Source organism: Cervus elaphus, chromosome 14 (genome assembly GCF_910594005.1).
Source record: "Cervus elaphus chromosome 14, mCerEla1.1, whole genome shotgun sequence".
Taxonomy (NCBI): Eukaryota; Metazoa; Chordata; class Mammalia; order Artiodactyla; family Cervidae; genus Cervus; species Cervus elaphus.
This window is the reverse complement of record NC_057828.1, coordinates 10,008,711-10,033,934: the sequence shown is the minus strand read 5'-3', so window position 1 is coordinate 10,033,934 and position 25,224 is coordinate 10,008,711. Positions and strand designations below refer to the sequence as shown.

The 25,224-nt window shown below is 34.4% G+C and overlaps 1 protein-coding gene across 4 annotated transcripts in view; it reads right to left on the bottom strand.

The window, feature by feature from the left end:
* Positions 1-381: 381 nt before the first annotated feature.
* Positions 382-25,224, bottom strand: part of KCNT2 (potassium sodium-activated channel subfamily T member 2) — a 429,544-nt gene continuing 404,701 nt past the window's right edge. For all 4 annotated transcript variants that reach the window (XM_043924233.1, XM_043924236.1, XM_043924234.1 and 1 more), the window contains 3 exons: positions 23,354-23,654; positions 6,126-6,210; positions 382-2,996 (listed from right to left, as the gene is read on the bottom strand). In XM_043924233.1, the coding sequence (XP_043780168.1) occupies positions 2,885-2,996; positions 6,126-6,210; positions 23,354-23,654 (498 nt within the window). In that variant the 3' untranslated portion in view covers positions 382-2,884. The remainder of the gene's footprint in view (positions 2,997-6,125; positions 6,211-23,353; positions 23,655-25,224) is intronic.

The following is a 25,224-nucleotide window of genomic DNA, read 5'->3' as shown; positions in this document are numbered from 1 at the left end:
CTTTAAATTACTTTTTTTAGACATTATTCTCTAGTTATTAAAAGAATTTTTTTTTTTTCTCTTCTGATACCTACATTGGTGTTTCTTTTTTATTTTTTTCCTATCCTTTTTTTTTTTGCCTTCTTTTTCTCTCTGTCTCTTTCCCTTTCTACTTTTCCCTCCCTTCCCTTTGCTCACTTCTTCTTCTGTCTCTCTGGCTTCCCTGTCCTTCTTTCCTTAAGTAATTGAATGACTGTTATTTATCACTAACTTTTTCAGTGATACCACCTTCATGTTTATATTGGTTTTGAAATATTAAAGTGACAGGTAAAAATGCAATTGTGGCCAAAGAAAATATAATTTGTCTACATAACTCAAGTTTTGCCAAAGTAAATGTTTTCATCATCAGAAATAATTTTATTATTTATTTTAAAGCAATGTAACTAGTAGCAAAATGGTACATAGACAATAAACAGAACCAAATCCCATAGGGTTACAAGAACTAATATTGACTTAATATTTATTTTCATGTGCAAGTGTAAGTAATTTAAAAAGGCAACCATTTGTTAAAAGGCTTTTATAAGTGTGTTTTTATTTTTTAAATAACAGAAAGACTAATAAACTATCATCATTATAGCAAGCTGATCTGAATTGTGTTAAATATTAAATTTGGACTAATGTTCATAGTCAAAAATAATTATTTTAAAATTTATGAAACAATTTTTTTTTATTTTCATAGGAAATATAGTCAGGTCCTACATAGCGTAAAATCCTAGTCTTGGCAACTGTCATAATGCAAAAATACTCGATTTGAGATATTGGAGGAAATAGAAGATTTCATAAGACCTTACATTTATTCCTAAACACAACTGTAATAGGTAAAGACATGGCAACTCAAAGAAACATCATACTTAAATTTCAGTGTGGAAATATGAAACAAGTTCATTAAATTTATTGTTGTTCTCCATTACATATATTAATTCAATTCTGCCTTCAGTTTGAAAAATTTCTATGTGAATATGCTTGTTAAATATATTTCACCTGTGTTTATAACATATACACATGTACAAGCATACCATCTTTGTTTTAAGCTGTGTTTCTATTTCCTTGTTCGGTTAAAGAGAATTAAATATAGGGTCTCCCTATTTTAAGGGAAATTCTTGGTGTTCATGTTGTTCTAAAATGAGAGTAATGTAAACTACTAAACAAAAACAACAATAGGCATTTCATATACTCAAAGCCAAATTATACAGTAGCTGTAATCTATAGTTTCACATTTTATACTTTATATTTTATATTCACAGAATTATGAAGGAATATTAGATTTTATTTGTTACCTTTAATCCTGTTTTCTTTTTAATTTACCTGCTTTTTGTGTAAAGAAATGATGCCACATCTCTTTCTAGTTTTTAAATGTTCTACTTTATGTTGAATTAAAATTCAAAGCAAAATTCAGAAAAAAAATTTGGAACAAAAATATCTTTTAAAATTTGTCAGTATCTCTTTCATGGGAATGACAGCACATTCCAATTACCTTGTGTTTTTCAACCTGTTTCTGAAGGGGACTAATGCAATACAGGTAAGAGCACTGGAGTGACCAAGGGTGAACTTTTTTTTTTATGACAGTCAAATTCTGTGTGGTCTGCATTAAATTTAAATGGCAAAAACTACCTTTGCTTTTTGGCCACACCACACGGCCTGCAGTATCTTAGTTCTCTGACCAGAAATAGAACCCAGGCCCTTGGCAGTGAAAGCACAGAGGCCTAACCACTAGACCACCAGGGAATTCCCCCAAGCTACCTATTTTTATTTGTATGTTTTCTGTAGAATGTCAAAGTACAGTTAAATTAGATAAAAATTTTGATATTGCATTTTTTTGAGTATGATTACTTCAATGCTAAAGGCATAAAGGAGGACTTCTAATGTTTTGAAATTCTTTGTATTCTATAAAAAGCATAATTATGCTTCTTTTGAAGTATCCTTCTAATGAAATATACTATATAGATATATAAAAATTGTTAAAGCTCAAGATTTTAATGAAAATCATTACTTAATATTTCAGTTTCAATTCTTGGAGTAAATTTAAGTCGACAAATGTGTTTCAAGTATTTTCCCTATGTTAGGTATTCTCTTAGGAGAACAATATGTTAGGAGAACAATAAGTATTTGCTTTTATACTTTTCTTGGCATACAATGTGTGTCAAACATAAAGTTAGGGAAAATTTCATATAGTCAATATTTATTTTTGTTTTGATTTCTTCAGAGTAATAAAACATGCTATCATCATGGCAAATTCTAAAATGGATATCATATCATATGAAAAGGCAACAAAAAGGTTAAAATGACTGAGGGATTCATATTCTAAAGCAAACTATGATTCTTACACAGAAGTCAGCCACGTGAATGTGTTTATCTGTGTAGAGAAGACTAGACACAGTATGATGAGCTGTTTTTATGGAAAAGCAATGGAATAGGACACATTTAATTTTAGGAGGAGCAATCATCTTCTATGTCCATTGGGATGCACCAAATATAGATTTCTAGTTTACTTTCATAAAGCCTCAATACTTTTTTAAAAAAATTGGCTTCTACAGTTTGCATCATTGACAAACAAAGAAACATCAGGTTTAAATTTGTGTTTTGACTTAGATTTTCAAAACCATTCCATTGATGTCTTTCAAATATTAATAGGAGGAGTACCAACAAGCAGTACTTCAAGTTTCAAAATACTCTATACTTCCAGGAGAATAGATTTTTTTTTTTTAATATGAAAGAAGTGGATATATTCCAATCTAGTTTATTTCATGCCAGCAATGCTTTTTCTTTCCTAAGATCTAAAGTTGTTTCAAGCAACATCCTTGGAGGGAAAAAAAAAAACAAAAACCAGTTTATTATTTTCTTTTTATCAAAGCTGAGTTTCCTCTCGGGAGTCCTGAATCATGGTGTTGCAGATGCTGTTTTTTCGACTGGGTTCACTGTTGGGTAGGTAAGCCAGTGGATCCGGTCGGATTAAGTATCTAATAAAAGAAAACAAAGTAAATGACTGCAGTAACAACTAAAGGCAAAGCTCATCCACCCTGACACTTTAGATTGTTACTTCAAGTTTATTTGTTTAGTGTTAATGGTTATCAAAACTTGTCTCCATATATGTCTCTCTAATGGTGGAAGGACTTGCTGTTTATTTGGTCTGTAACATTTTGCAGGGCTGGTATTAATTCTATACCTAAAAACGTTGTGAAGATGAATATGAATGAATGATGAATCATTGTCGTTCAGTTGCACTCCATCACCACATTCACCTTATCAAACATTTATATTTTATTCTAGTATTTTGTTGATCTATTCTTCTTTTTTTTTAACTTTTTATTTTGTATTGTTGTATAGTCGATTAACAATGTTTTAATAGTCTCAAGTGAACAACAAAGGGACTCAGTCATACGTATACATATATCTATTCTCCCCAAACCCAGCTGCCACCGAGGCTGCCATATAACATTGAGCAGAGTTCCATGTGCTATACAATAGGTCCTTGTTGGTCATCCATTTTAAATATATCAATTTATTATTCTTTACTTTGGCTATTTTTCTATCAAGGAGACCTAAATACTAGCCATGATTCTATCACTTGATTGTTCTTAGTTTTATCATTCATAACTATTAATAATTTGATCAAATTATTTCTATAGTCTTTTAATTTAAATATTCTGTGACTCTAAAAAAATTAATGATTTCAGAAATGCCATGAAGAACATTATGCATAAATAACATTTTAAATGAATTGACCTAAAATTCAGGCTATGCTATATTAAGCAATTGGACAAAAAATTATCCTTAATTCACTCTATTAATAAGTAGGTAAGTGTTCATCTGCCAAACTCACACATTTCCATGTTAGAACTTGTTTCAAGAAGCATGGTTTACTTCAGACTGCCTAATGATATGAGTGTCTTGAGCTTCTCTAGACTACAAGCTAGGATCTGGGGATATGAAAAGCCACACTCTCTGACCCCTGCAGAGAATTTAATTTATGAAGCAGAAAAAAGGATGAAAAAGAAATTCCAAACACCACAGAAAGATGAAAAGAACAACAGACAATGAGGGAATGTTTTATTGAGGGGTTTAGGTTGATGTCTCTCCAGGTAGAAGTGGAGTGGAAATGGGACTGAGAAAAAAGTTCCATCCCAAGGATGACCTTGGCATGTTCAGAAAATGAGTTTGACTTCAGAGGACTGGTTAGATCAGGAAAGGACAGGAGATGAATTCATGAAAGAACCTAGAAAGATGCTAACGAAGGACTTTCAGCTTCAGGATAAGTTTCCATTCCTGTTCTAGAGGCAGTGGGAAGCCATGAGCACTTGGAAGTGAGAGGTGGAAAGTGAATACATGTAACAGAGCTCCTAAAATTTCTTGTTCAGATACAAATGCAATGAGTATTTCATCACTTTGTAATAATGTTAGGAGTTACACAAATAAATGCAGGAACTAACTTAAAAGTGGGAACTATAATGAAGACTCATACTTCTCTTAAAGACCAAAAGGAAGATATTCATAAATATGTCCAAATTAAAGGACATATATTCAAAAGGTTAACATGATCTTACCATTTCATGAAAAATAATCATGAAAAATAATCATATTAGTCTCAAAAAACTTATGATTTGTTATGAAATAAAAATAAGGTATGATTAATTTAAAAATATATATGTATAATTGAAACTTTGAAGGAGAGGCATACAAAAGTTGGGACTACAAGGGCAGACTGTATAAATAATAAAAATTGCCTGATTTTATGGGTCAAAGGAGGAAACATATGTGTAAATACAGACACAAGTAAAACAGCAGATTTATCATATTTTAATTATATACAAAGTGCAGCCTCGAGAATGGGCAGTTGAAAGCCAAGTACATCACAAATAAGATATTTTCATCTAATTTAAAGTGCTCTATGAATTCATCATCACCACTGGCTTACTCCTAGGCTTACATCAACAGCTGTCAAAATGACTTTTCTAATTTTTGTTACTTTCTTGCTCATATATCCAAGTGCTCTTATTACTAGAAGATTGAGCATAAATTCTTTGTTTTCTAATCTAAGGTCCTTCCAAAGTCAGGTTTAATATGTTTCCAATACTGCAAAGAACTGACTCATTTGAAAAGACCCTGATGTTGGAAAAGATTGAAGGCAGAAAGAGAAGTGGATGACAGAGGTTGAGATGGTTGGATGGCATCACGGACTCAATGGACATGAGTTTGAGTAGGTTCCAGCAGTTAGTGATGGACAGGGAAGCCTGGCGTGCTGCAGTCCATGGGATTGCAAAGAGTTGGACACAACTGAGTGACTGAACTGAACTGAACATCATGTTTAACTAGTTATTAACAATGCAAATTCTAACAACACAAAGCTTTTACTCTGGTCACACTAGGCTCTGTAGTACTGCCCGCTGGCACACATTATGCAATGCCCAGGTAGTGCATTTTCTCAAGCCATCTCCCTGTTCTGGAATGTTCTCTCCTCTCCACCTACACAAATCCTATCAACCCTAAGAGTCTAGTTTAAGTCCTCCATCTTTATAATCAGAATAACTCACAACAATGCCTTCTTTCCTGAATTTAGAAAAACACTATCTCATTTAAACCATGTTTAAGTCATGTGACAAAGTCATGATATATAGACCACACTTTTAAAGCAGCACTTTAACACTTTTACGAACATGCATAATATGAATTACTACCATAGACCCTTTCCTAATAAAGATTTTGACCAATTTTACCTTGGTTTTGAGAAAGTCTAAGGGATTTAGAATTAGCTAGTGTGGGATATTTTAGGTTTTCCTTTGAACTTCTTTCTTCTTTTTATTCCACAGATTTTCTATCATTTGTCTAAATGTATATATTGAAAACAAAATTCAAGCTGTCTTCTATACCTCTACCATCCTATGATGCTTTTGTATAGTATGACACACAGCAATACACAATGCAGTGCACAAAATGCATTTGTTTATTGAACACCAAAATTAGACTTTGATTTTCTAAGTATTTATATCACAAGAACAATATGGTGCTATTATGGGGAAATAAAAATATAAAAATAAATAAATTTGTGGTTTTCTGAAAATACAGGCTCGATGTGAAATACACCAACTTACACAACATCATTCAGCTCCAGTCTGGTGTCTGGAGATGGGTTTATCAGGATGTAGGAGAGGGTATTTTGATGATCATTCATTTCATCTAGAAGATAAATAAATGCCAAGTTAGTTATACCACTTACAGAAAATTATGGGAATTATTGCAGAGCATCTTACCTTCAAACCACATAGCTGTCAATAATAACTTGCTATAGTTTTGCCCACAGCATGAGTGTTTATATAACTTTGACTATTTTCAAATTACTGCCACTGGAAATATCTGACAGGTACTCATTTTTTGTTCCAACAGATGTTAAAAAATAAAGTATCTAATTCTGTTCACAGCAACCACAATTATAAGCTACCTTGTAAGCTATTATGCTAGTACTTTTTATAAGTCTAAAAAAGTATTTTTATTACAGAAATGGCTAGACAGGATGTTTACTTGATTTTTCTATGCTTTAATAATTATAAAAAATCGTGCTTATAGATGGCCATCCCAGTCAGGAACATTCATATGGAAAATACTGTGAAAAAAATCATCTAATGACATTGTGTTTTAAAAAACACAACAGATATGTATCTAAATAGCATGAAAACCCTAAGTACATTTGACTTCCTTACATAATATGTCTGATATAAAACATGGTAGTATTCTGGAAGAATGCAGAGTCCTGTGGATCAGATTTAACTGTAAGTTTCAAGGGAAGTGTACCACTGGATCATTTGCTTTTTCTCTAAAACAATTCATATTCTAAAAATAAACACCTGTGCCCTTTAAGTTTTGTCAATTCATTCTGGAGACATCATCAGACTTCAAGTTTGGAGAGTTGACTTGGCATTGGAAAGGAAAAGAAAACAGCTTTGGGATTGAGGTTTTTTAGTTTCCAAGGCTACGAGAAGGTGTAAATACAGAGGCTCAAGGACACATACTCGGTAAATATTAATCCTCCCAAGAGTAAAGTCTTTAAGCTGGAAGGACACTGTTTAAAAGCCTGCTTGAGAGCCATAGTCCTCTCTAGCTCCTTCAGTTAAGATAAGCTTGGCTCCTAAAAGTGGTATTAAATTTTCCAGTTTGATCCAAAAATCTAAAACTATATTTCATACCAATAGAGATACATCAACATGAAGATAACTGCATAAAATTAAAGATAATTTTAGGCCAATATAGATGATTCTAATAATTTTCGACACTGGAAAATATATATTATTTTCACAAAATAGTATCCACCACAATGTGCTTCTAACTAGAAACCTGTCACTGGACTGTGAAAGATAGTATTTTCAGTTATGATCTTTCAAGTTGATATGCAGATGTGACATTTTTAAGTCTATAAATAAAAATCCCCATCTTACAAGGAAGTTAAACTGCAGTGTAATTGAAGCCTCCAGTAAGTTTGCCAGTAAAATTATTATAATCATAAGGTTATCAAATTAATATTCAAATAAAGGAATATATTCAGTTGTATAGCCCCAGGGCAGACACAAGGAATTGCATCCTGCCATGGGGATAAGATTGCCAGGCAAAAAGAGAATGCCCTGTGAAATCTGAAATTCAGACTAAAAATTAACAAGTTTAAGCATATTTATATACCAAATATTGAATGTTACATGCTTATACTAAAAATCATTTATCGTTTATCTGAAATTCAAATTTAACTAGGCAGCCTATAATTCTTTTTGCTAAATCTTCCAGTCTCATACCTGGGGGTGTGTGGTTACCCCTAATTCAAAAAGCTGGAGCTTGGAATTCCATTGAGTATATGACAAGCTTACTTCAAATAAGGTTTGTTTTCACCTCAAAACATATTGTACTGGCAGGAGATTACCAGGATCCTTTTTTTATACAGAAAGCAATTTTGACATATGTATTCTTTTTGAAAAATGTCTCCTTTTGTACGAATTTCCACATAGGCTAAACAAAATACTTGCAGTTAATAGTGCATCCTAGAGACTGAAGCATGATACCCTGAAACGTAACAGGTCATTAGAAAATCTCCACCTCTTTTTCTGTTTTGCATATAGGGTTATCGTTACCATCTTTCTAAATTCCATATATATGCGTTAATATACTGTATTGGTGTTTTTCTTTCTGGCTTACTTCACTCTGTATGATGGGCTCCAGTTTCATCCATCTCATTAGAACTGTATGACAAAAACCACTACAATATTGTAAAGTAATTAGCCTCCAACTAATAAGAATAGATGGAAAAAAAAAATTAAAATGGGACTAAAACAGAAAAAAAAAAAAAGAAAGAAAATCTCCACCTCATTTGGCTTTCAACTACCATCTAGTTGATAATGTGGAAAAGTAAAATAAATACATTTCTGTACAAATTCCAAAAGATTTTGGAAAAACCTTATTTATTTTCATTTTAATAGTTTGAATATACTACTTTAAGAGCTTCCCAGGTGGTTCAGCGGTAAGGAAGCCGTCTGCCCACGCAGGAGACAGTCGGGAAGATCCCGTAGGGGAGGGAATGGCAACCCACTCCAGTATTCTTGCCTTGGACAGAAGAGCTTGGCGGACTACAGTCCAGTCCATGGGGTCACAAAGAGTCAGACATAACTTAGCAACTGAGCATGCATACTACTTTAAGCTTAAAGGGACTTCACCTGAAGTAATATCTGAGATTGAAGAAAAATGTATTGAACATATTATCTGATTTAAAAATAAGTATTGTTTTCAATTTTGCTGCTATCCTCTAGTACCCCTAAATGACTTACCGGAGGCATTTTTATCATTAGTTGATGATCATAATTTGTCACATGATTTTTGTTATTTTGTTCTCCAGTTTTGTCATTTAATAATGTTAATGAGGCATGATTGTGCTTCCCTGGTGGCTCAGATGGTTAAGAATCTGCCTGCAATGTGGGAAACTTGGGTTCAGTTCCAGGGTTGGGAAGATCTCCCAGAGAAGGAAATGGCTACCCACGCCAGTATTCTTGCCTGGAGAATTCCACGGACAAAGGAGCCTGGTGGGCAACAGCCCATGGGGTCGCAAAGAGACACGACTGAGCGACTTTCACTTTCACTTTCAGGTATGATTAGTCATAAATAATCCTAAATCTGGAGACAATGATGAACAAGACAGGCCAAGTCTACAGATTCACCTACGACAAGTCAGCTCTAAACTTTCTACATGATTTTAAGCATATCATTTATCTTAGGATATTCATAAATATTCTGTTGAAATTCACTAATTCCAAATGCACATGCAGTGAATTTTGACACTGCATAGCATAGTGCAACCTCTATCATAATTATGACATAGAATATTTCTATAATGACAAAAAGTTCCTTTCTGACCTTTTGCAGTTAATTCCTTCCTCTCATGCCCCATCCTTAGAATCACTGATTTCTAGAAACATTCACTCAGCTAGGATCTTACAGTGTGTTTCTGTAAGGTTTTTTTCCCCTTTGTGAAATCTTTTTGTTGGGTATCCAAGCTGTTGCCTGGATCTACTTTAACATTAATGCAGTCATTCAAGTTTTCTTTAGAATTATGATTACATAAAATATAATTATATGCTTTTACTTTTAATCTATTTCTTTCTTTACATTTTAAATGTTTCTTTTAGACAACATAAAGCTGGGTATTGCTTCTTTTAATCCCATCTGATGACTTCTAACTCTTAATTGAAATGTTTAACTCATTTATATGTAATATAAATATTAATATTGTTGCTGTCCCGCCCAATTCTTTAACACCCTGTGGACTGCAGCACAACAGGCTTCCCTGGTATCAAGTATCAATATAGTAGGATTGAAATCTACCATCTTGCAGTTGTATTTCACTTGTTCCAGATGTTCTTTGCGCCTCTTTCTTTTTTCTCTGCCTTCTTTGGATTAATAGAGGTTTTACACAGTTCTTCTTATAATCATTCCATTTTATTTGCAATATTGGTTATTAGTTATATCTCTTTGATTTTCTTTTCTTTTCTTTTTTTTTTTTTTTGTAGTATCTCTAGGTCATTGGTTGGCAATTGTTTTTTAAAGAACCAAATAGTTAATATTTCAGAATTTTCAGGCCATATGAGCTCTGCTATACTTAAACTTTTTCAACTGGAAAGTGGAAGCAGCCATAGAAAATGCAAAAATCAGTAAGAATGACTGCTTTTATTTTTTCCAAAAACTGGCATGCTACCATTTGCTGTCCCTTGCTCTAGGGCTTAAAATACACAGCTTTAATTTTTCAGTGTCTACTCTTAAATAGCACATCACTTTACATGTATTTTAACAAACTTGCGTGTGTGCTAAGTCACTTCAGTCATGTCTGACTCTTTGCAACCTTATGAACTGTAGCCTTCAGGCTCCTCTGTCCATGGGATTCTCCAGGCAAATGTACTGGAGTGGGGTGCATGTGCTCTTTCAGGGGATCTTCCCCAACCAGGGATTGAACCCATATCTCTTATGTCTCCTGCATTGCCACGTAGGTTCTTTACCAACATCACCAACTGGGAAACGCTTAACAAACCTACTTATTCTATTTCTTCCTTATTACTTATTACTGCCATACTTTTTTTTCTATATATGTATTATAAACCTTACAATGTTTGTCATAAATGGTAAATTATTTTTGAACAAAGTTTTTAAAATAGAAATGTATCTTTTACATTTGCCCATATGCTTACTTATTTTGTTTAGATCTAGAGTTCAACCTGGCATTTTTTTCTTCTATCTTAAGAATTTCTTTTAACAATTTCTTTCATACTGCAGAGCTGTTGTTGACAAATTTTCTCAGCTTTTGTTTTTTAAACCTGTACTTATGCTTTTAGTTCAGAAAGATATTTTTACTATGTATACTATATTAGGTAGACTATATTTTTCAGTACTTGAACCAAGTTTCTCAGTTGTGATTTGGTTTGAGAAGTTTCTGACATGAAGGTCTCTATTGTCCTTATATTTGTCTCTTCCTCATGAAATGTCTTTTTCCTTCTACTCTTTTAGAGGCATTTTATCAATGACTTCCAGAAATTTTTTTATATTGTGTCTTGGCATTATTTGTTATATTTATATTGCTTGGGCTTCACTGAGCTTCTGAGATCTTGAATAGAGTTCCCACCAAATTTGGACAAAAATGTTGATCATTATTTCTTCAAATATCCCTTCTCTTCCTCCCGTTACTCCAATTATGAAATTACTCAATATTATAGCACAAGTAGCTAGCACCACTTTTTCAAGGCTTTTACCTTTTTCTTTTCTTCTCTATTCTGCATTTTGGATAATCTATTGCTATGGCTTTATGTTCATTGATGTTTTTATTCTGCAGTACCTATTTTTATGTAAATCCCATGCAATATACATTTTACTTGGAAAGTATATATTTTTCCAAGCAAAATATGGGAAAGTAAAGTATTACAAATTCTAACCTATATGAGCTTCATGTCTTCAATTTTTCTCCTTATCATTCTGTTTTCCTCTACCACCTTGAACATATAGATCATACTGTATTACAATAACTACCTCAATATTCATATTTTCTGAATCTGTTTCTGTTGACTGATTTTTTTTCTATTGGTACTGGTCATATTTTCTTGTTTGCAGTCCATTTACATGACTTCCAGCCTGTAAAAGGCCTAAATCATTTGTTAACCTTTTCTCGGGTAACAAAGTCATATGCTGATTTTTTCCAACACCTGTACACTATTGGTTTATGTTTTTTCTAGTTATTTAAATCGAGGCTATAAGCAGTCATCATAATTGGAAACTTCTTGTTTCAATGCATTTAGAAAGCTCATTTTTGCTCTCATTGACTATTTATACAAACTCATAATAAAATGCTGAACTCATAAAATGTTGAAAATAAAATGCTCAACTAATTAAATTTTTTCTCAATGACAAAAATATTGTATTTTACTCAAATGTCCACATTTTTCTTAGACATATGCCAAAGCACAATATTTGATTTCCAGGTGTAAGGATAAAATACATGTATTATTAAGTGCAATTAAGTTAACTGTGGAGTTAAATTATATAAAAATATTGACATCATTGAGAAATTAATGTTCTGGGAAGGTTATGATACAACTCCATGAAACAAAACTTTACAGTTTTACTTTAGGGAGATATGGAAATTCATTGAAGAAATAATTGTGTTTACCATAAATCATTATCAGCTCAGCAGTTACCTCTTCTGAAAACTTCATTACTTTATCTGTTAAGGAAACTGCTGAGTTTGTTTCTTTCTATTAACATCCCACATACAGAATGAGATTAACATAAAACCCATGGTTTTATCCTCCTGTGTCTGCCTCCTTGTGAGAATGGGTCAGTTCTGGAAATACAGAATAACATAAAATCATCTATTTTCTGGAAATCTATACTGGCAGTATACTGACTGTACATATCAATACTATTTTATTCATACTGGGAAATGGTAAATGATATATTTCAAAAAACAGTAAAAATTCAGTATCAGTCAAGTTTCTTTTGAAATAATAAATTACTATTGAAGTCATTATAGTGATCTCAGATACTTACATTATTCCTCCTATGTGCTAAATGTTGTACAATATTTTAGAGAATTACCTAACTTTGGTGCCTTTCCCTCTTTGGTATTGTGTTTCAGGACGAATTTATAACCTTTTACTAGGAAATGTACTTGACCTATTGATTAGAATTTGGGGGAGTTTTTAATTAAAACACATGAAAATGATCAATGATTTATAAGAGTCTGAAAATAGAAGTTGATGATATTATTATTACTATTACTGCTACCACCACCACAATATACACCTTAGGTGTGGGTGGGGGTAACAATCCTGTCTTATTAACTTTGCTTGTTTCTCTCCCATAAAAGAATGACTAAGAATTAAAGTCACCATGTTAACTGTAAAACCAGCTCCTGGTTAATCTGTCAATTATTTCAGGCAAATTATAAACTTACTTAACCAAGAAACTAAGGCTTCCTGATGGATGTAATGAAAGCCACATCTAACTAGTAGTTACCTCTGTCACTTAAGAGGATTTCTTTTTTTCCCCCATTGATGTTCCCATGTCTACTAACACTATGAAACAAAGGGATCCATGTCAAAATCAGACCCTGCAGCACTAGTCATACCAGGAACACTTACTTGCCAATTTATAATGGCAAATACATTTATATAATATATACAATATATAATATATGCAATATATAACTATATATAACATATAATATAAATATCAAATATTTAAAATGTGTGTCATACTAACAGTTAAGAATATGTCAATAGTTATTAAGAATAATTATAGTGAGTATGAGAGCCAAATAAATCATTCAAGAATGATGCCAGTTATTAACACAAAATAATGATTGTATATGTATATCTACAGTGCAGCTTATAGATTGAAGAATCTTTTGCCCCTTGCATTCTATTATTTTATATCACATCTCTTTGGGAAAACCTGATAACCTTATTTGTTGGTTGAAAACATGATGTTCAGGGAGACAGTGACTTGTCCAAAGACATATGGCCAGTTAGTATATAATGCCATGAACTTTGAGGTAAGTTTTTAAAATTATATTGAAGATAGTTTCCCAAAAAATTCAATAAAAGACAAGCAGAATTTGTAGGTCATTACATTAGTTAATTTCTCAAGACATGCAGGTTCTCATTCTATCTCCCAAACCCTTGAGGCCAGATGTGTTCCACTAGTAAATTTTTTAGATTTAGAAAGTAATATAGGGGACATAATGTATTTCATGTAATAGTCTCAGTTGGGTCTGAAGCAGCAAGGTTCATATTTCTGCAGCAAACATATGAACATTCACAATAAATCTGAAAATATCCAAATAGTTTCAAGCAGTTTGGAGCAACTTCTGTGTTTAAACAAGTTTTGGTGTTGAACCTACTTAAAAATTCGGTCTCCAGAAATTTTGGATTTTAAAAGTACAAGTGAGAGATTATATACCTGTAAGCTAACTAATGTCCTTTGAAGGATAGGTATATGTTTATCTTAGACAACAACATGCACAAGCATTTACATTATTTCAACCTAACCTGTAGAGACAGGCTATATCAGGAAATACTAAAAATGTATCCTCTGGCTTTAAAGAATTACCTTTCTTTTGGAATTGAATATGATAAAAAAAAATAATAATAAGTGAGAGGTAATCTGTGCCTTCAGGAAGCAAGGTTACTTGTCAAAAATTAGCAATTTAGTGACATTTTAGCTTTTAAGCATTTTTCAGTGTTTCTTTATGGTTTCCTATTATTTGAGATATAATTAAGTTTTTCTTTAAACAATATAAAAATAACTTTTCTAATGTATCATTTATAAGGCAGCTTTGATCTGCAAGTGTGATAATTTTTCAGAAAGAGAAAGATCTGGGAAAGGATACTGCTGAAGACAGATGAAGGAAAGTAAGAATCCTTCCTGTCCGATACTGTCTCAGCAAAGGGGCAGAGAAGAAGTGAACTGAGAGTAAACGTGAGGTGATGATACAAAGACATGAAATGTAATTAGTAGATAAAAGAAAACACAAAAGATAAATTGAGGAGTAAGGAGTGTGTGCGCACCCGTATGTGGACATGTGTTTGTTTTAGGGTTAAGGAAAGGAGGCCGGATTTCCTTAGAAGAGGAACTAAGAGAAAAGAAAGGGATAGATATAATAGATTAGGAGAGGGGGTTTAGATGGTAGAATTTGGATTTGAAAGAACTAGGAAGAAGGAGGACTAAAAGTAGAAGGAAATAATCCTTTCTTTTCATCTGAAACAAACAAGTTATTTATAAAATTAATTCAGAAGAAGAAATTTCTAAATATAGTTAGGCAAATACTGACAAAGAAGAGTGAAATGTCCCTAGCCCTTACCGGATATTAAAATACACTATAAAGACTGCAATTAAAACAGTGGGTGGTTTTGTCTGAACAGACAGACACACCACTGTGTAACACAATAGAAAGTCTAGAAATAGACACAATAACATGTATGAATTTGTTGATCTGCTCAAAGCAGGATCTAAAAATCGATGGAATGGGGTGTGCATTTTAAATGGTATCACATAACTAAGGGCATTCCTGATGGATCAGACTGTAAAGAATTCACCAGCAATGTGGGAGACCTGGGTTCTATCCCTGGGTCAGGAAGATCCCCTGGAGAAGGGCATGGCAACCCACTCCAGTATTCTCGCCTGGAGAATCCCCACAGACAGAGGAGCCTGGTGGGCTACAGCCCACGGGGTCACAAAGAGTCAGACACAACTGAGCGACTATGCACAGGACAGCACATCATATAACTCAATGTAGAAAATTATCTTAGAAAATACAAAAATGCGTTCCCTTGCCTACCAAATATACCAGGATAAGTTCCAAATAGATCATATATTTGAATGCAAAAGGTGAAGCCAAATAAGTAATGAAAAACATGGAAGCATTCCGCTTTAAATTGGAGGAGAGAAAGTGTCCCTGTTACTCAGAATAGATCAATAATAATGGAAACAATATAAAACTTAGATTAAAATACTAAATAACAGAAATATAGGAAAAAACTCGGCTGAGGAAGAAACACCCGCAATTAATAGCCACAGTTCTAATTTGCCCAATGTATGTGTGTGTGTGTGTGTGTGTGTGTGTGTGTGTGTGTGTGTGAGTGTGTGTGTGTGTGTGTGTGTGAGTGCTCAGTCGCTCAGTTGTGTCCTGCACTTCACGACTCCATGGATGGTGGCCTACGAGGTTACTCTGTCCATGGGATTTCCCAGGCAAGAAACTGGAGTGGGTTGCTATCTCCTATTCCAGGGGATCTCCCTGATCCAGCGATGGAACCTGCGTCTCTTGTGTCTCCTGAATTGGCAGGTTGATTCTTTAACCACTGCGCCACCTGGAAAGCCCCCTCTAAATCATTAAAAACAAAAACAAATCTATAAAATTGGCTATAAATGAAAACAATTCACTGAAAATGACTCTTAATCACATGAAAAGATGCTATATCTCATTATGATAAGAAGGCACACTGAGATACCACTTAAATAATCTATTAGAATGGCAAAATACATAAAAGTCTAATGACTTTCTGCTGGCAAGATTTTGGGAAAATAGTCTTTCATACTTTGCTGGTAGAAATGCAAAATTAAACACATTTAAGGATGAAAATTTGTCTAATAGCAAAATTATATACGTTTAATCTCTAATCCAATAATCTTACTTTTAGATATCCATCCCAAAAGTATACTGGGAAAAAATACAAAAAGACATATGCATATGCCTATTCATTGCAAGAGTCTTCATAATTAGAAAAGGCATAAAGGACTAGTTTAATAGACTATTATGCCTCTATACAATGAAGCACTAGACAGTGGCAAAGACAAATAAAAACTATTTCTATATTCTACTAAATCAATGATCTCCAGGATATACCATTAAGCAGAAGACGCAATGTGGGAAAAAGAGAAAGGAACATGCTGCCAGCTACATTTTAAAGTTTGTATTTAAAAATGGAAGAATATACCAGAAAGTTAAAAAAAGTTACTCATGAGGAAAGGAGATTGTGTAGAAGTGATGGGGAGTGATGTTAAATTTTTTTAATATAACTTGTATTAAATATTCAGCTTTGAATTGTGCACAAAGTTTATATCACTAAAAGAACAAAGTCAAATTTTAGGAAAAGAAATTCTTAAATCCTGAAAACAGAAATGAGTCTAACTTGATATCCAACTGATGGTATAACTACAGCAAGGAGAACCTTTCCAAGACTTGTAATTATTTTACTAAACATTCCTGCTGGGCTAGTCTATAAGGAGTGCATTAAAAATTCATGCTTTGGCAATCATAGTATTAAGAGTAGCACTGCATTATTATTCTGAGACTGTTTTATGTAAATTGTGAAAAAATAATATGAATTTTATAATTCCATCATTTCTATTGTGGTTGATGAGCATTAACCTTGGCATAGCAGAAAGTACAGCTACAGGACAGAAAAACTTAAATAAAAACCCAGTGGCCTGCATTTTAATTGCAAATATCTTGATGAACAGGTGAAACTGTTTATCTGTCTTCCTATCTATCGTCTGCCTAATCTTTTAGCTCTCCCCAATAAACTTAGAAAAAGTGACAAATGCAGCAAAATGAATATCTCTAAAATTTGATTAACATTTTGAGTGATCCTGGGAGAAATGACTTAATTTTAGGTGGAGAGCATTTAGTCCTACAGAGAGCAAGGCAAGTCTATCACATATGGTTGACATCATGACAAAGGACTCAGGAAGCTATCTGAAGAGGCTTCCACTGGTCAAATTTAAAACTGATGAATAATTAATAACATGCAGATAAAAACATAAAATACATTTATATCTAGGAATTCATAATAGTAACAAAATAGTTTAAAAAAGAAAAAGCAGGGGATAGAATGGACCAATTTAGCCTGGAGATTCAGAGTCTAGGAAACCAACAGTGTGAGTTTCTTCAAGAAATAGACTGAGTAAGAAAAATACAAGATGGGGGAAACTTAAAAATGACTTAACAAACTTGTCACCCATCTCCATGAATGGACCTTAATTGATCCTGATTTAGATAAAAAGTGTAAAAAATCATGACATTTGTGAGATCACTGGAAATTTGAACACTAAGTGAATACTTGATGATATTAAAATTGCTTTTAAGTGTGAAAATTGTACATGGCTATGTTTTTTAATTTAGCACTTAAGCAATAGACGTATATATTGAAATATATGGGTCTGAAATTTATCTGAAATTAATATGAGATGTGAAGGAAATTACTGGGCACATACATGGAACAATATCTGATAATTATCGATCTAATAATTATTGGAGTTGAAAAATGAGTACATCCAGGTTCCTTAGGGCTTACTTGGTGGCTCAGTGGTAAGTAATCCACCCGCAATGCAGGAGACACGGGTTTGATCGCTGGCTTGGGAAGAACCCTGGAGAAGGAAATGGCTACCCACTCCAGTGTTCTTACCTGAAAAATGCCATAGACAGAGGGGCCTGGTAGGCTACAGTCCATGGGGTCACAAAAGAGTAGGACATGACTTAGCAGCTAAACAACATCAAGGTTAACTATACTAATCTTTCTACATTTATTCATGTCTGAAATATTCTATATTAAAATTTTTAAATGAAGAATAAGACAAGAAGCTCAGTCTGGCACAGAAAGGACACCCTTCCCTGAAACTTCAAACATGCTGGCTTATTTTTAACCACTCACCTTTACTCTTGCCATCACTCTCAGCAAAGGACCTTACCTCTTACTATCGTGCAAAACATTACTCAGCTTCCTGACAAGCACCTACAAGTTTACGCATTTTAAAACACTCGTCTTTGGCCCATTTTTTGACTGGGTCATTTATTTTTCTGGAATTGAGCTTCAGGAGTTGCTTGTATATTTTTGAGATTAATCCTTTGTCTGTTGCTTCATTTGCTATTATTTTCTCCCAATCTGAGGGCTGTCTTTTCACCTTAGTTATAGTTTCCTTTGTTGTGCAAAAGCTTTTAAGTTTCATTAGGTCCCGTTTGTTTAGTTTTGCTTTTATTTCCAATATTCTGGGAGGTGGGTCATAGAGGATCCTGCTATGATTCATGTTGGAGAGTGTTTTGCCTATGTTCTCCTCTAGGAGTTTTATAGTTTCTGTTCTTACATTTAGATCTTTAATCCATTTTGAGTTTATTTTTGTGTATGGTGTTAGAAAGTGTTCTAGTTTCATTCTTTTACAAGTGGTTGACCAGCTTTCCCAGCACCACTTGTTAAAGAGGTTGTCTTTTTTCCATTGTATATCCTTGCCTCCTTTGTCGAAGATAAGGTGTCCAAAGGTTCATGGATTTATCTCTGGGCTTTCTATTCTGTTCCATTGATCTATATATCTGTCTTTGTGCCAGTACCATACTATCTTGATGACTGTGGCTTTGTAGTATAGTCTGAAGTCAGGCAGGTTGATTCCTCCAGTTCCATTCTTCTTTCTCAAGATTACTTTGGCTATTCGAGGTTTTTTGTATTTCCATACAAATTGTGAAATTATTTGAGAACTAGACAGACACTTCTCCAAAGAAGGCATACAGATGGCTAACAAACACATGAAAAGATGCTCAACATCACTCATTATCAGAGAAATGCAAATCAAAACCTCCATGAGGTACCATTACACGCCAGTCAGGATGGCTGCTATCCAAAAGTCTACAAGCAATAAATGCTGGAGAGGGTGTGGAGAAAAGGGAACCATCTTACACTGTTGGTGGGAATGCAAACTAGTACAGCCGCTAGGGAGAACAGTGTGGAGATTTCTTAAAAAACTGGAAATAGAACTGCCATATGACCCAGCAATCCCACTCCTGGGCATACACACTGAGGAAACCAGATCTGAAAGAGACACATGCACCCCAATGTTCATCGCAGCACTGTTTATAATTGCCAGGACATGGAAGCAACCTAGATGCCCATCAGCAGATGAATGGATAAGGAAGCTGTGGTACATATACACCATGGAATATTACTCAGCCGTTAAAAAGAATTCATTTGAATCAGTTCTAATGAGATGGATGAAACTGGAGCCCATTATACAGAGTGAAGTAAGCCAGATAGATAAAGAACATTACAGCATACTAACACATATGTATGGAATTTAGAAAGATGGTAACAAGAACCCTATATGCAAAACAGAAAACGAGACACAGATGTACAAAACAGACTTTTGGACTCTGTGGGAGAAGGCGAGGGTGGGATGTTTCGAGAGAACAGCATGTATATTATCTATAGTGAAACAGATCACCAGCCCAGGTGGGATACATGAGACAAGTGCTCAGGCCTGGTGCACTGGGAAGACCCAGAGGAATCGGGTGGAGAGGGAGGTGGGAGGGGGGATTGGGATGGGGAGTACATGTAACTCCATGGCTGATTCATGTCAATGTATGACAAAACCCACTACAATATTGTAAAGTAATTAGCCTCCAACTAATAAAAATAAATGAAAAAAAAATAAATAAAAACTTATAATACAAAAAAAAAATAAAATAAAACACTCGTCTTTTCTTCACTTCCAAGTATCTAAGCAAGGGCTCCAGGGTGCGTTCTTTTTCCTGTGTTTTCTTTCAACTTCTCCACTGGTAGCTTAATCTTACTAATCAAATATGCTTATACCTCTCTGCTCATAAAAAATAAAACAATCCCTCTTCCCTGTCCACTTCCTCATCCAGCTACTTCCATATTTCCCACCTCTCCTTCAGAATAAAATTTCATAAATAACATAACCATTCTGGCAGAGACTGATAAGTGTCTCTCAATAGCCATTTGTTTTGTTTTCTGCAATATTAGATTTAGGCCACTGAAAACAAAGCATACAGCTTGCCAGTGGGACATACTGGAAATGGTGTATGCAGCTACTTGGTACTGTTTTTTAACTGAGGAGATAATCCTTTCTTCTCTGGCCTTACCATCCTTCCTGCAGGGTGGAATGTGAACAAAATGACTGACATTTCAACCTGCATCTTTTGCCATGATACTTTGGCAATGCAAGCGATAGATTTTGAGGCAATAGACAGAAGACTAAAATTCTATTATCTTGGGGGTCCCTCGGATCTGCTTTTCACACATGCTATCTGACTGACACTTAACCGAGGTCAGCAAGGACATATCACTGTACTTTCTGCAATATTACTGATTCCTTCTCTACTCCAAAATTTCAAGTTTTTATATCACAAAGCACATAGGAAATACAATTTTATATCACATTGGGGTAGAAGACAAAATTTCTCATGACTGGAAGTGACCAGCCTCTGACTACCCAAGGCCTCAGCTGCCTTCAAAAGATATAAAAGATCAGTGTAATGATAGATCACATAACCAATAGATAGCATAATATTGTACTATGCTACATATTTTGGGTAATTCAGTTCTAGACACTTCAGCCTCTTGTTTTTCTTTTTTAAATACTTCCTCCCTCATCATTCCAGAAACGTGAGTATTTCCTAGAGTTCTCCTATAGTCTTTCATCTGGGGTTATTCCACCAACTTCTATCACCTTGTGTGCACACATGCTAAGTCGCCTCAGTTGTGTCTGACTCTTTGCGACCTTATGGATTGTAGCCTGCTAGGCTCCTCTGTCCATGGGATTCTCCAGGCAAGAATACTGGAGTGGGTTGCCAAGCCCTCCTCCAGGGGATGTTTCTGATCCAGCCATTGAACCCACATCTCCTGCATCGCAGGCTGATTCTTTACCTCTGAGCCACCAAGGAAGCCGTCTATCACCTTACTTTAAAATCTATAGGCTGATGACGTCAAAGTCTATAAACACATCTCATTTCTTTTTCTTGAACACCATTCAGCAGAAATCTTGCTTCTTATGGCTAATTATCCATATGAAGTCTTCCAGGCACTCAAATTAAATCTATTATCTTCACCACAAGTATTCTTCTTCTAAGTTCAGTGAATGTCAGGATTATGAACTACTTGCCCAAGCTAGAGCCCTCAAAAGTCATCCTGCGACTTTCCCTTTTCCTGTCCTTTCTGTCTCATATCTAATATATCAAAAGAAATCTGCTCATGCTCTTGAATCAGGCCAGACTTACTTAGGGCATAGTAGATTAAGACTAATGGTTAAATCAGTCATCATGAATTATTACAAAGCACTTAAACACATTTCAAATCTGTAAAGTGCTACAAAATACTGACAGTAATGTAGGAAAAATAAGTGGTCCAGCAGAGACACAAAAAGATATGGAATCAAAAGTCACAAGTTAAAGCACTGACTCAAGTGTACACTAGGGTTGGGTGACCCAAGGAAATAGTTTATATCTGAGACCCTGTAAGCACTCTGCTTGTTCATGCAATCAGCATCCAGTTACTGGATTTCTATGTGTCATAAAATGTGTAAATTGGTTGGCAATACAAAGCTTAAAGGAAAAAAAAAAAAGCAAACATGCAAAACAATAATTATTTCATAGCATGTATTCTCAGTGAAGACAACATCACTCCCAAAGGTGCAGTTTGTTTGTTGAAGTGGGCAAAAAACAAAACAAAACAAAACAACATACCATTTTCATGTATAAAGCACAGATAGACATGCTGTTCTTAGACATACAGTACATGGGTGGATGAGCTGAATGCCAGTTCTCGGCTAAGCACATTATTATTCATTATCCCATTTGTCCTTCAGGTCAAACCGGTGACATAGGGATTATTATTTCATTTTCACAAATACGAAAATAGCCTTGAAGAATTACATAGTACAACAAATCTACTGGCTGACACTAGAATATAAATTCCATAAATGCAGAGGTCTTGTCTGAATAGGTCATTGTTTTATTCCCAGTACCTGGAACTCAGAAGGCAACCTAATAAAATCTGTTGAATGGATAAATTATTGTGAATTAAAAATAAGTGGAGAAGTTCAGAGGTCCCTGAGATGTTAGATTCCAAATCTTCTTTTCATAATCTTTATTTTTTAGAGGTGTCTAATATAGAGCTTGGGGCTTCCCTGGTGGCTCAAGGGTAAAGAATCCATCTGCCAGTGCAGGAGATGTGGGTTTGATCCCGGGTTGGGAAGATACCCTGGAATAGGAAATGGCAACCCACTCCAGTATTCTTGTCCACGGAAAACCCCATGGACAGAGGAGCCTGGAGGGCTACAGACCATGGAGTTGCAAAAGAGTCAGTCATGACTGAGCAACTAAACAAATATGCAACATATCTATATTACAATTATGTATCAATGTAAGAGCATAACAGTCATAGAGACATACCTGCACTATGAGATCAAGCATCATTTGAGTTTCAGATTAAAGCTTTTGAAGACTCTGTGTTTCTGGATCACAACTAACTATAAAAACATTTTATAGAAACATTTTCATTCATTTGTAGCTTATCCATTTAGTCACTTAGAATTGCCACAAATTTATTTTATCCCAGGCTTCTAAATTGAGATGCATTTTGTGTGTATGAGTGTAAAACAGGCTTTGGAGCCAGACAGAACTGGATATAAACCTCAGTCAGGCTATTAACAAGCTAATTAGCAAGTTATTTAGTTTCCTTATCTCTAAAATGGAAGAGTTTTTTGTGAAAATTAAAGTTAAGGTAATTCTTGTAATGAGTTCAACATGGTGCCTAGAGACCTGAGCAAATATTTAAATTTTTCAATCCTCTCTTTTTAATATCATGTTCATAATTGTCTCTAATAGGTTAGATGTGTCACTAGTCTCTTCTAACTGACCTGTGAAACAAAAAGGTGATTCTTAAATTACTAAGTTAGAGCCGACTCTGTTCCAACTAAGGGAAAGAAATCACAAGCCCATATCATACAATACTTGTAAAGAGCATACCATATCCCACTGTAGAAAGACCCAAGTGTTTCATTCTATTTTTCACAAGTTCAGCAAGCTCTTGTCTTTCTGACCTCCTGTAGAGGTTCAGGCGCTGCTGGGTCATTTTCTCCGCGGTTCTACTGGAATGTTTGGGGCCTTTCCTGCTCAGCCTGCGGGCCCATTGCATGCTCTTCCTCCTCAGCAGCGGGTGGTCCGACTGGTCGCTGGATGTGGAGTTGCGGTGGTTACTTCGGTGGTGACCTTGCTCTTTAGCATCTTTGGTGTCTTCCCACTCTTCTACACTGATGGATATCTGAGACTTTAAAAGAAGTGCATATGGTAATTAGATATCTTAAGAATCAGGTAGCCTAGAGTTCTATTCATATTTTTTTGTGTGCTAAATCTTGACATAATTATATATCTCATGAGAGTTTTTACAGAAAGAACAAGATCATCATTATTGATACTAATTTTATGTTACTAGATCATCATTATTGACACTAATTTTATGTTACTAAAAGTAGTAGAAAATATGTTTTTTGAACTCACAGTGAACCAGATAAAATATCCTTGCATACTCCAGTATAAGTTTCTTTATAAAAAGAAGTTAACATTTTATGTATCAGAGTTAACAAACAACTGGCATAGAGTTATTTGAAACCAAAACAAAAAGAGCTAGATATTTTACAGTGTTATTCAAATGAAGTCAAAGTAATGGACTTTCCTCAATTTACTCCTAGTACTCCACATGAAATTTTTAAAAAAATTATGAAAGTTCGCTTATTTTTGGAGTTAATAATATTGTTAAGGTTTTAAATGATTGTTCTTTCTAAAGAGGGCATTGGCATGAACTTTATAAAATGTGAATTTTTTATTTGCTCATATGATCCAGAGGAAAACAAAAAGCATATTTTATTTAATTTATGCATTAGTTATTTACCACATAAATAATTTTGATAAAATATTATGATACACTTCAAGAACTGTTTTCAGTGGTCTAAGTGAAAGTATGCTGTAAATATTAATATTTCACAAATATATTCTAGAATCACAAAGAAAACTTACATTAGGCTACTCTTCATAGGAAGGAAAAACAATGAAAAAATTCCTAAAGTCCATTTTGATCTACTCTTTTACTAATAAATCTGATTTTAAAATGAGAAGCTTTCCTTTGATTATAGGCGCTTACTGAAATGGAGCAAGACCTTATGGTGTTTGCCCCCTTACCATGACCTCTGCCTGCTTTTTGTCTGTGAAAACTTCAGTCAATAAGTTTAATCAGAGAAGTGAGAAATGCAGAAAAAAAGGAAAACAGTCAAAGGAGACTAAATAATAACAATGTAGTCATTAAGCACAGTCAAGGATCTTTAGTTCTTTTTCAAGGGTTGCACATAATATCCTGAGCCATATCATTGAGCTGTTTTATATATACTAAAACACCAGGTGGAGACATTACTACATGATGACCAGACAGTAACCAGGACATGAGTTCTCACAATTCCAAGAACTGGCCTCAGAGAAATGGAACAAATGGCCACTGGAACTGAAGATTAACTGTACCTAAAGCAATCAAGATGATGCTGATCACCTTGAAGATGACTATCAGAGCTGACTGTGCTGTTTCTGCACTTAGCCTCTCCTTCCGCGTATAAAAGCTCTATCCCCACTGGTAGCCAGTGTAAGGGGGAGAGGGTGAGTTGGCCTTTGGACAGACGTCCACCACCCTCCTCCCCCCAACTGCTAGCATTTGAAATAAATTAAATTTTCCTTTTCACCAATCTGGGCTGTTTATTTGCTTATGAATGGCGAGCTGCTGGACCCTACCACACTCTTTCAGTAACATTAATATAAACAAAAGTTGCCTGTTTCAGAATTGTTGCTTTTCATAC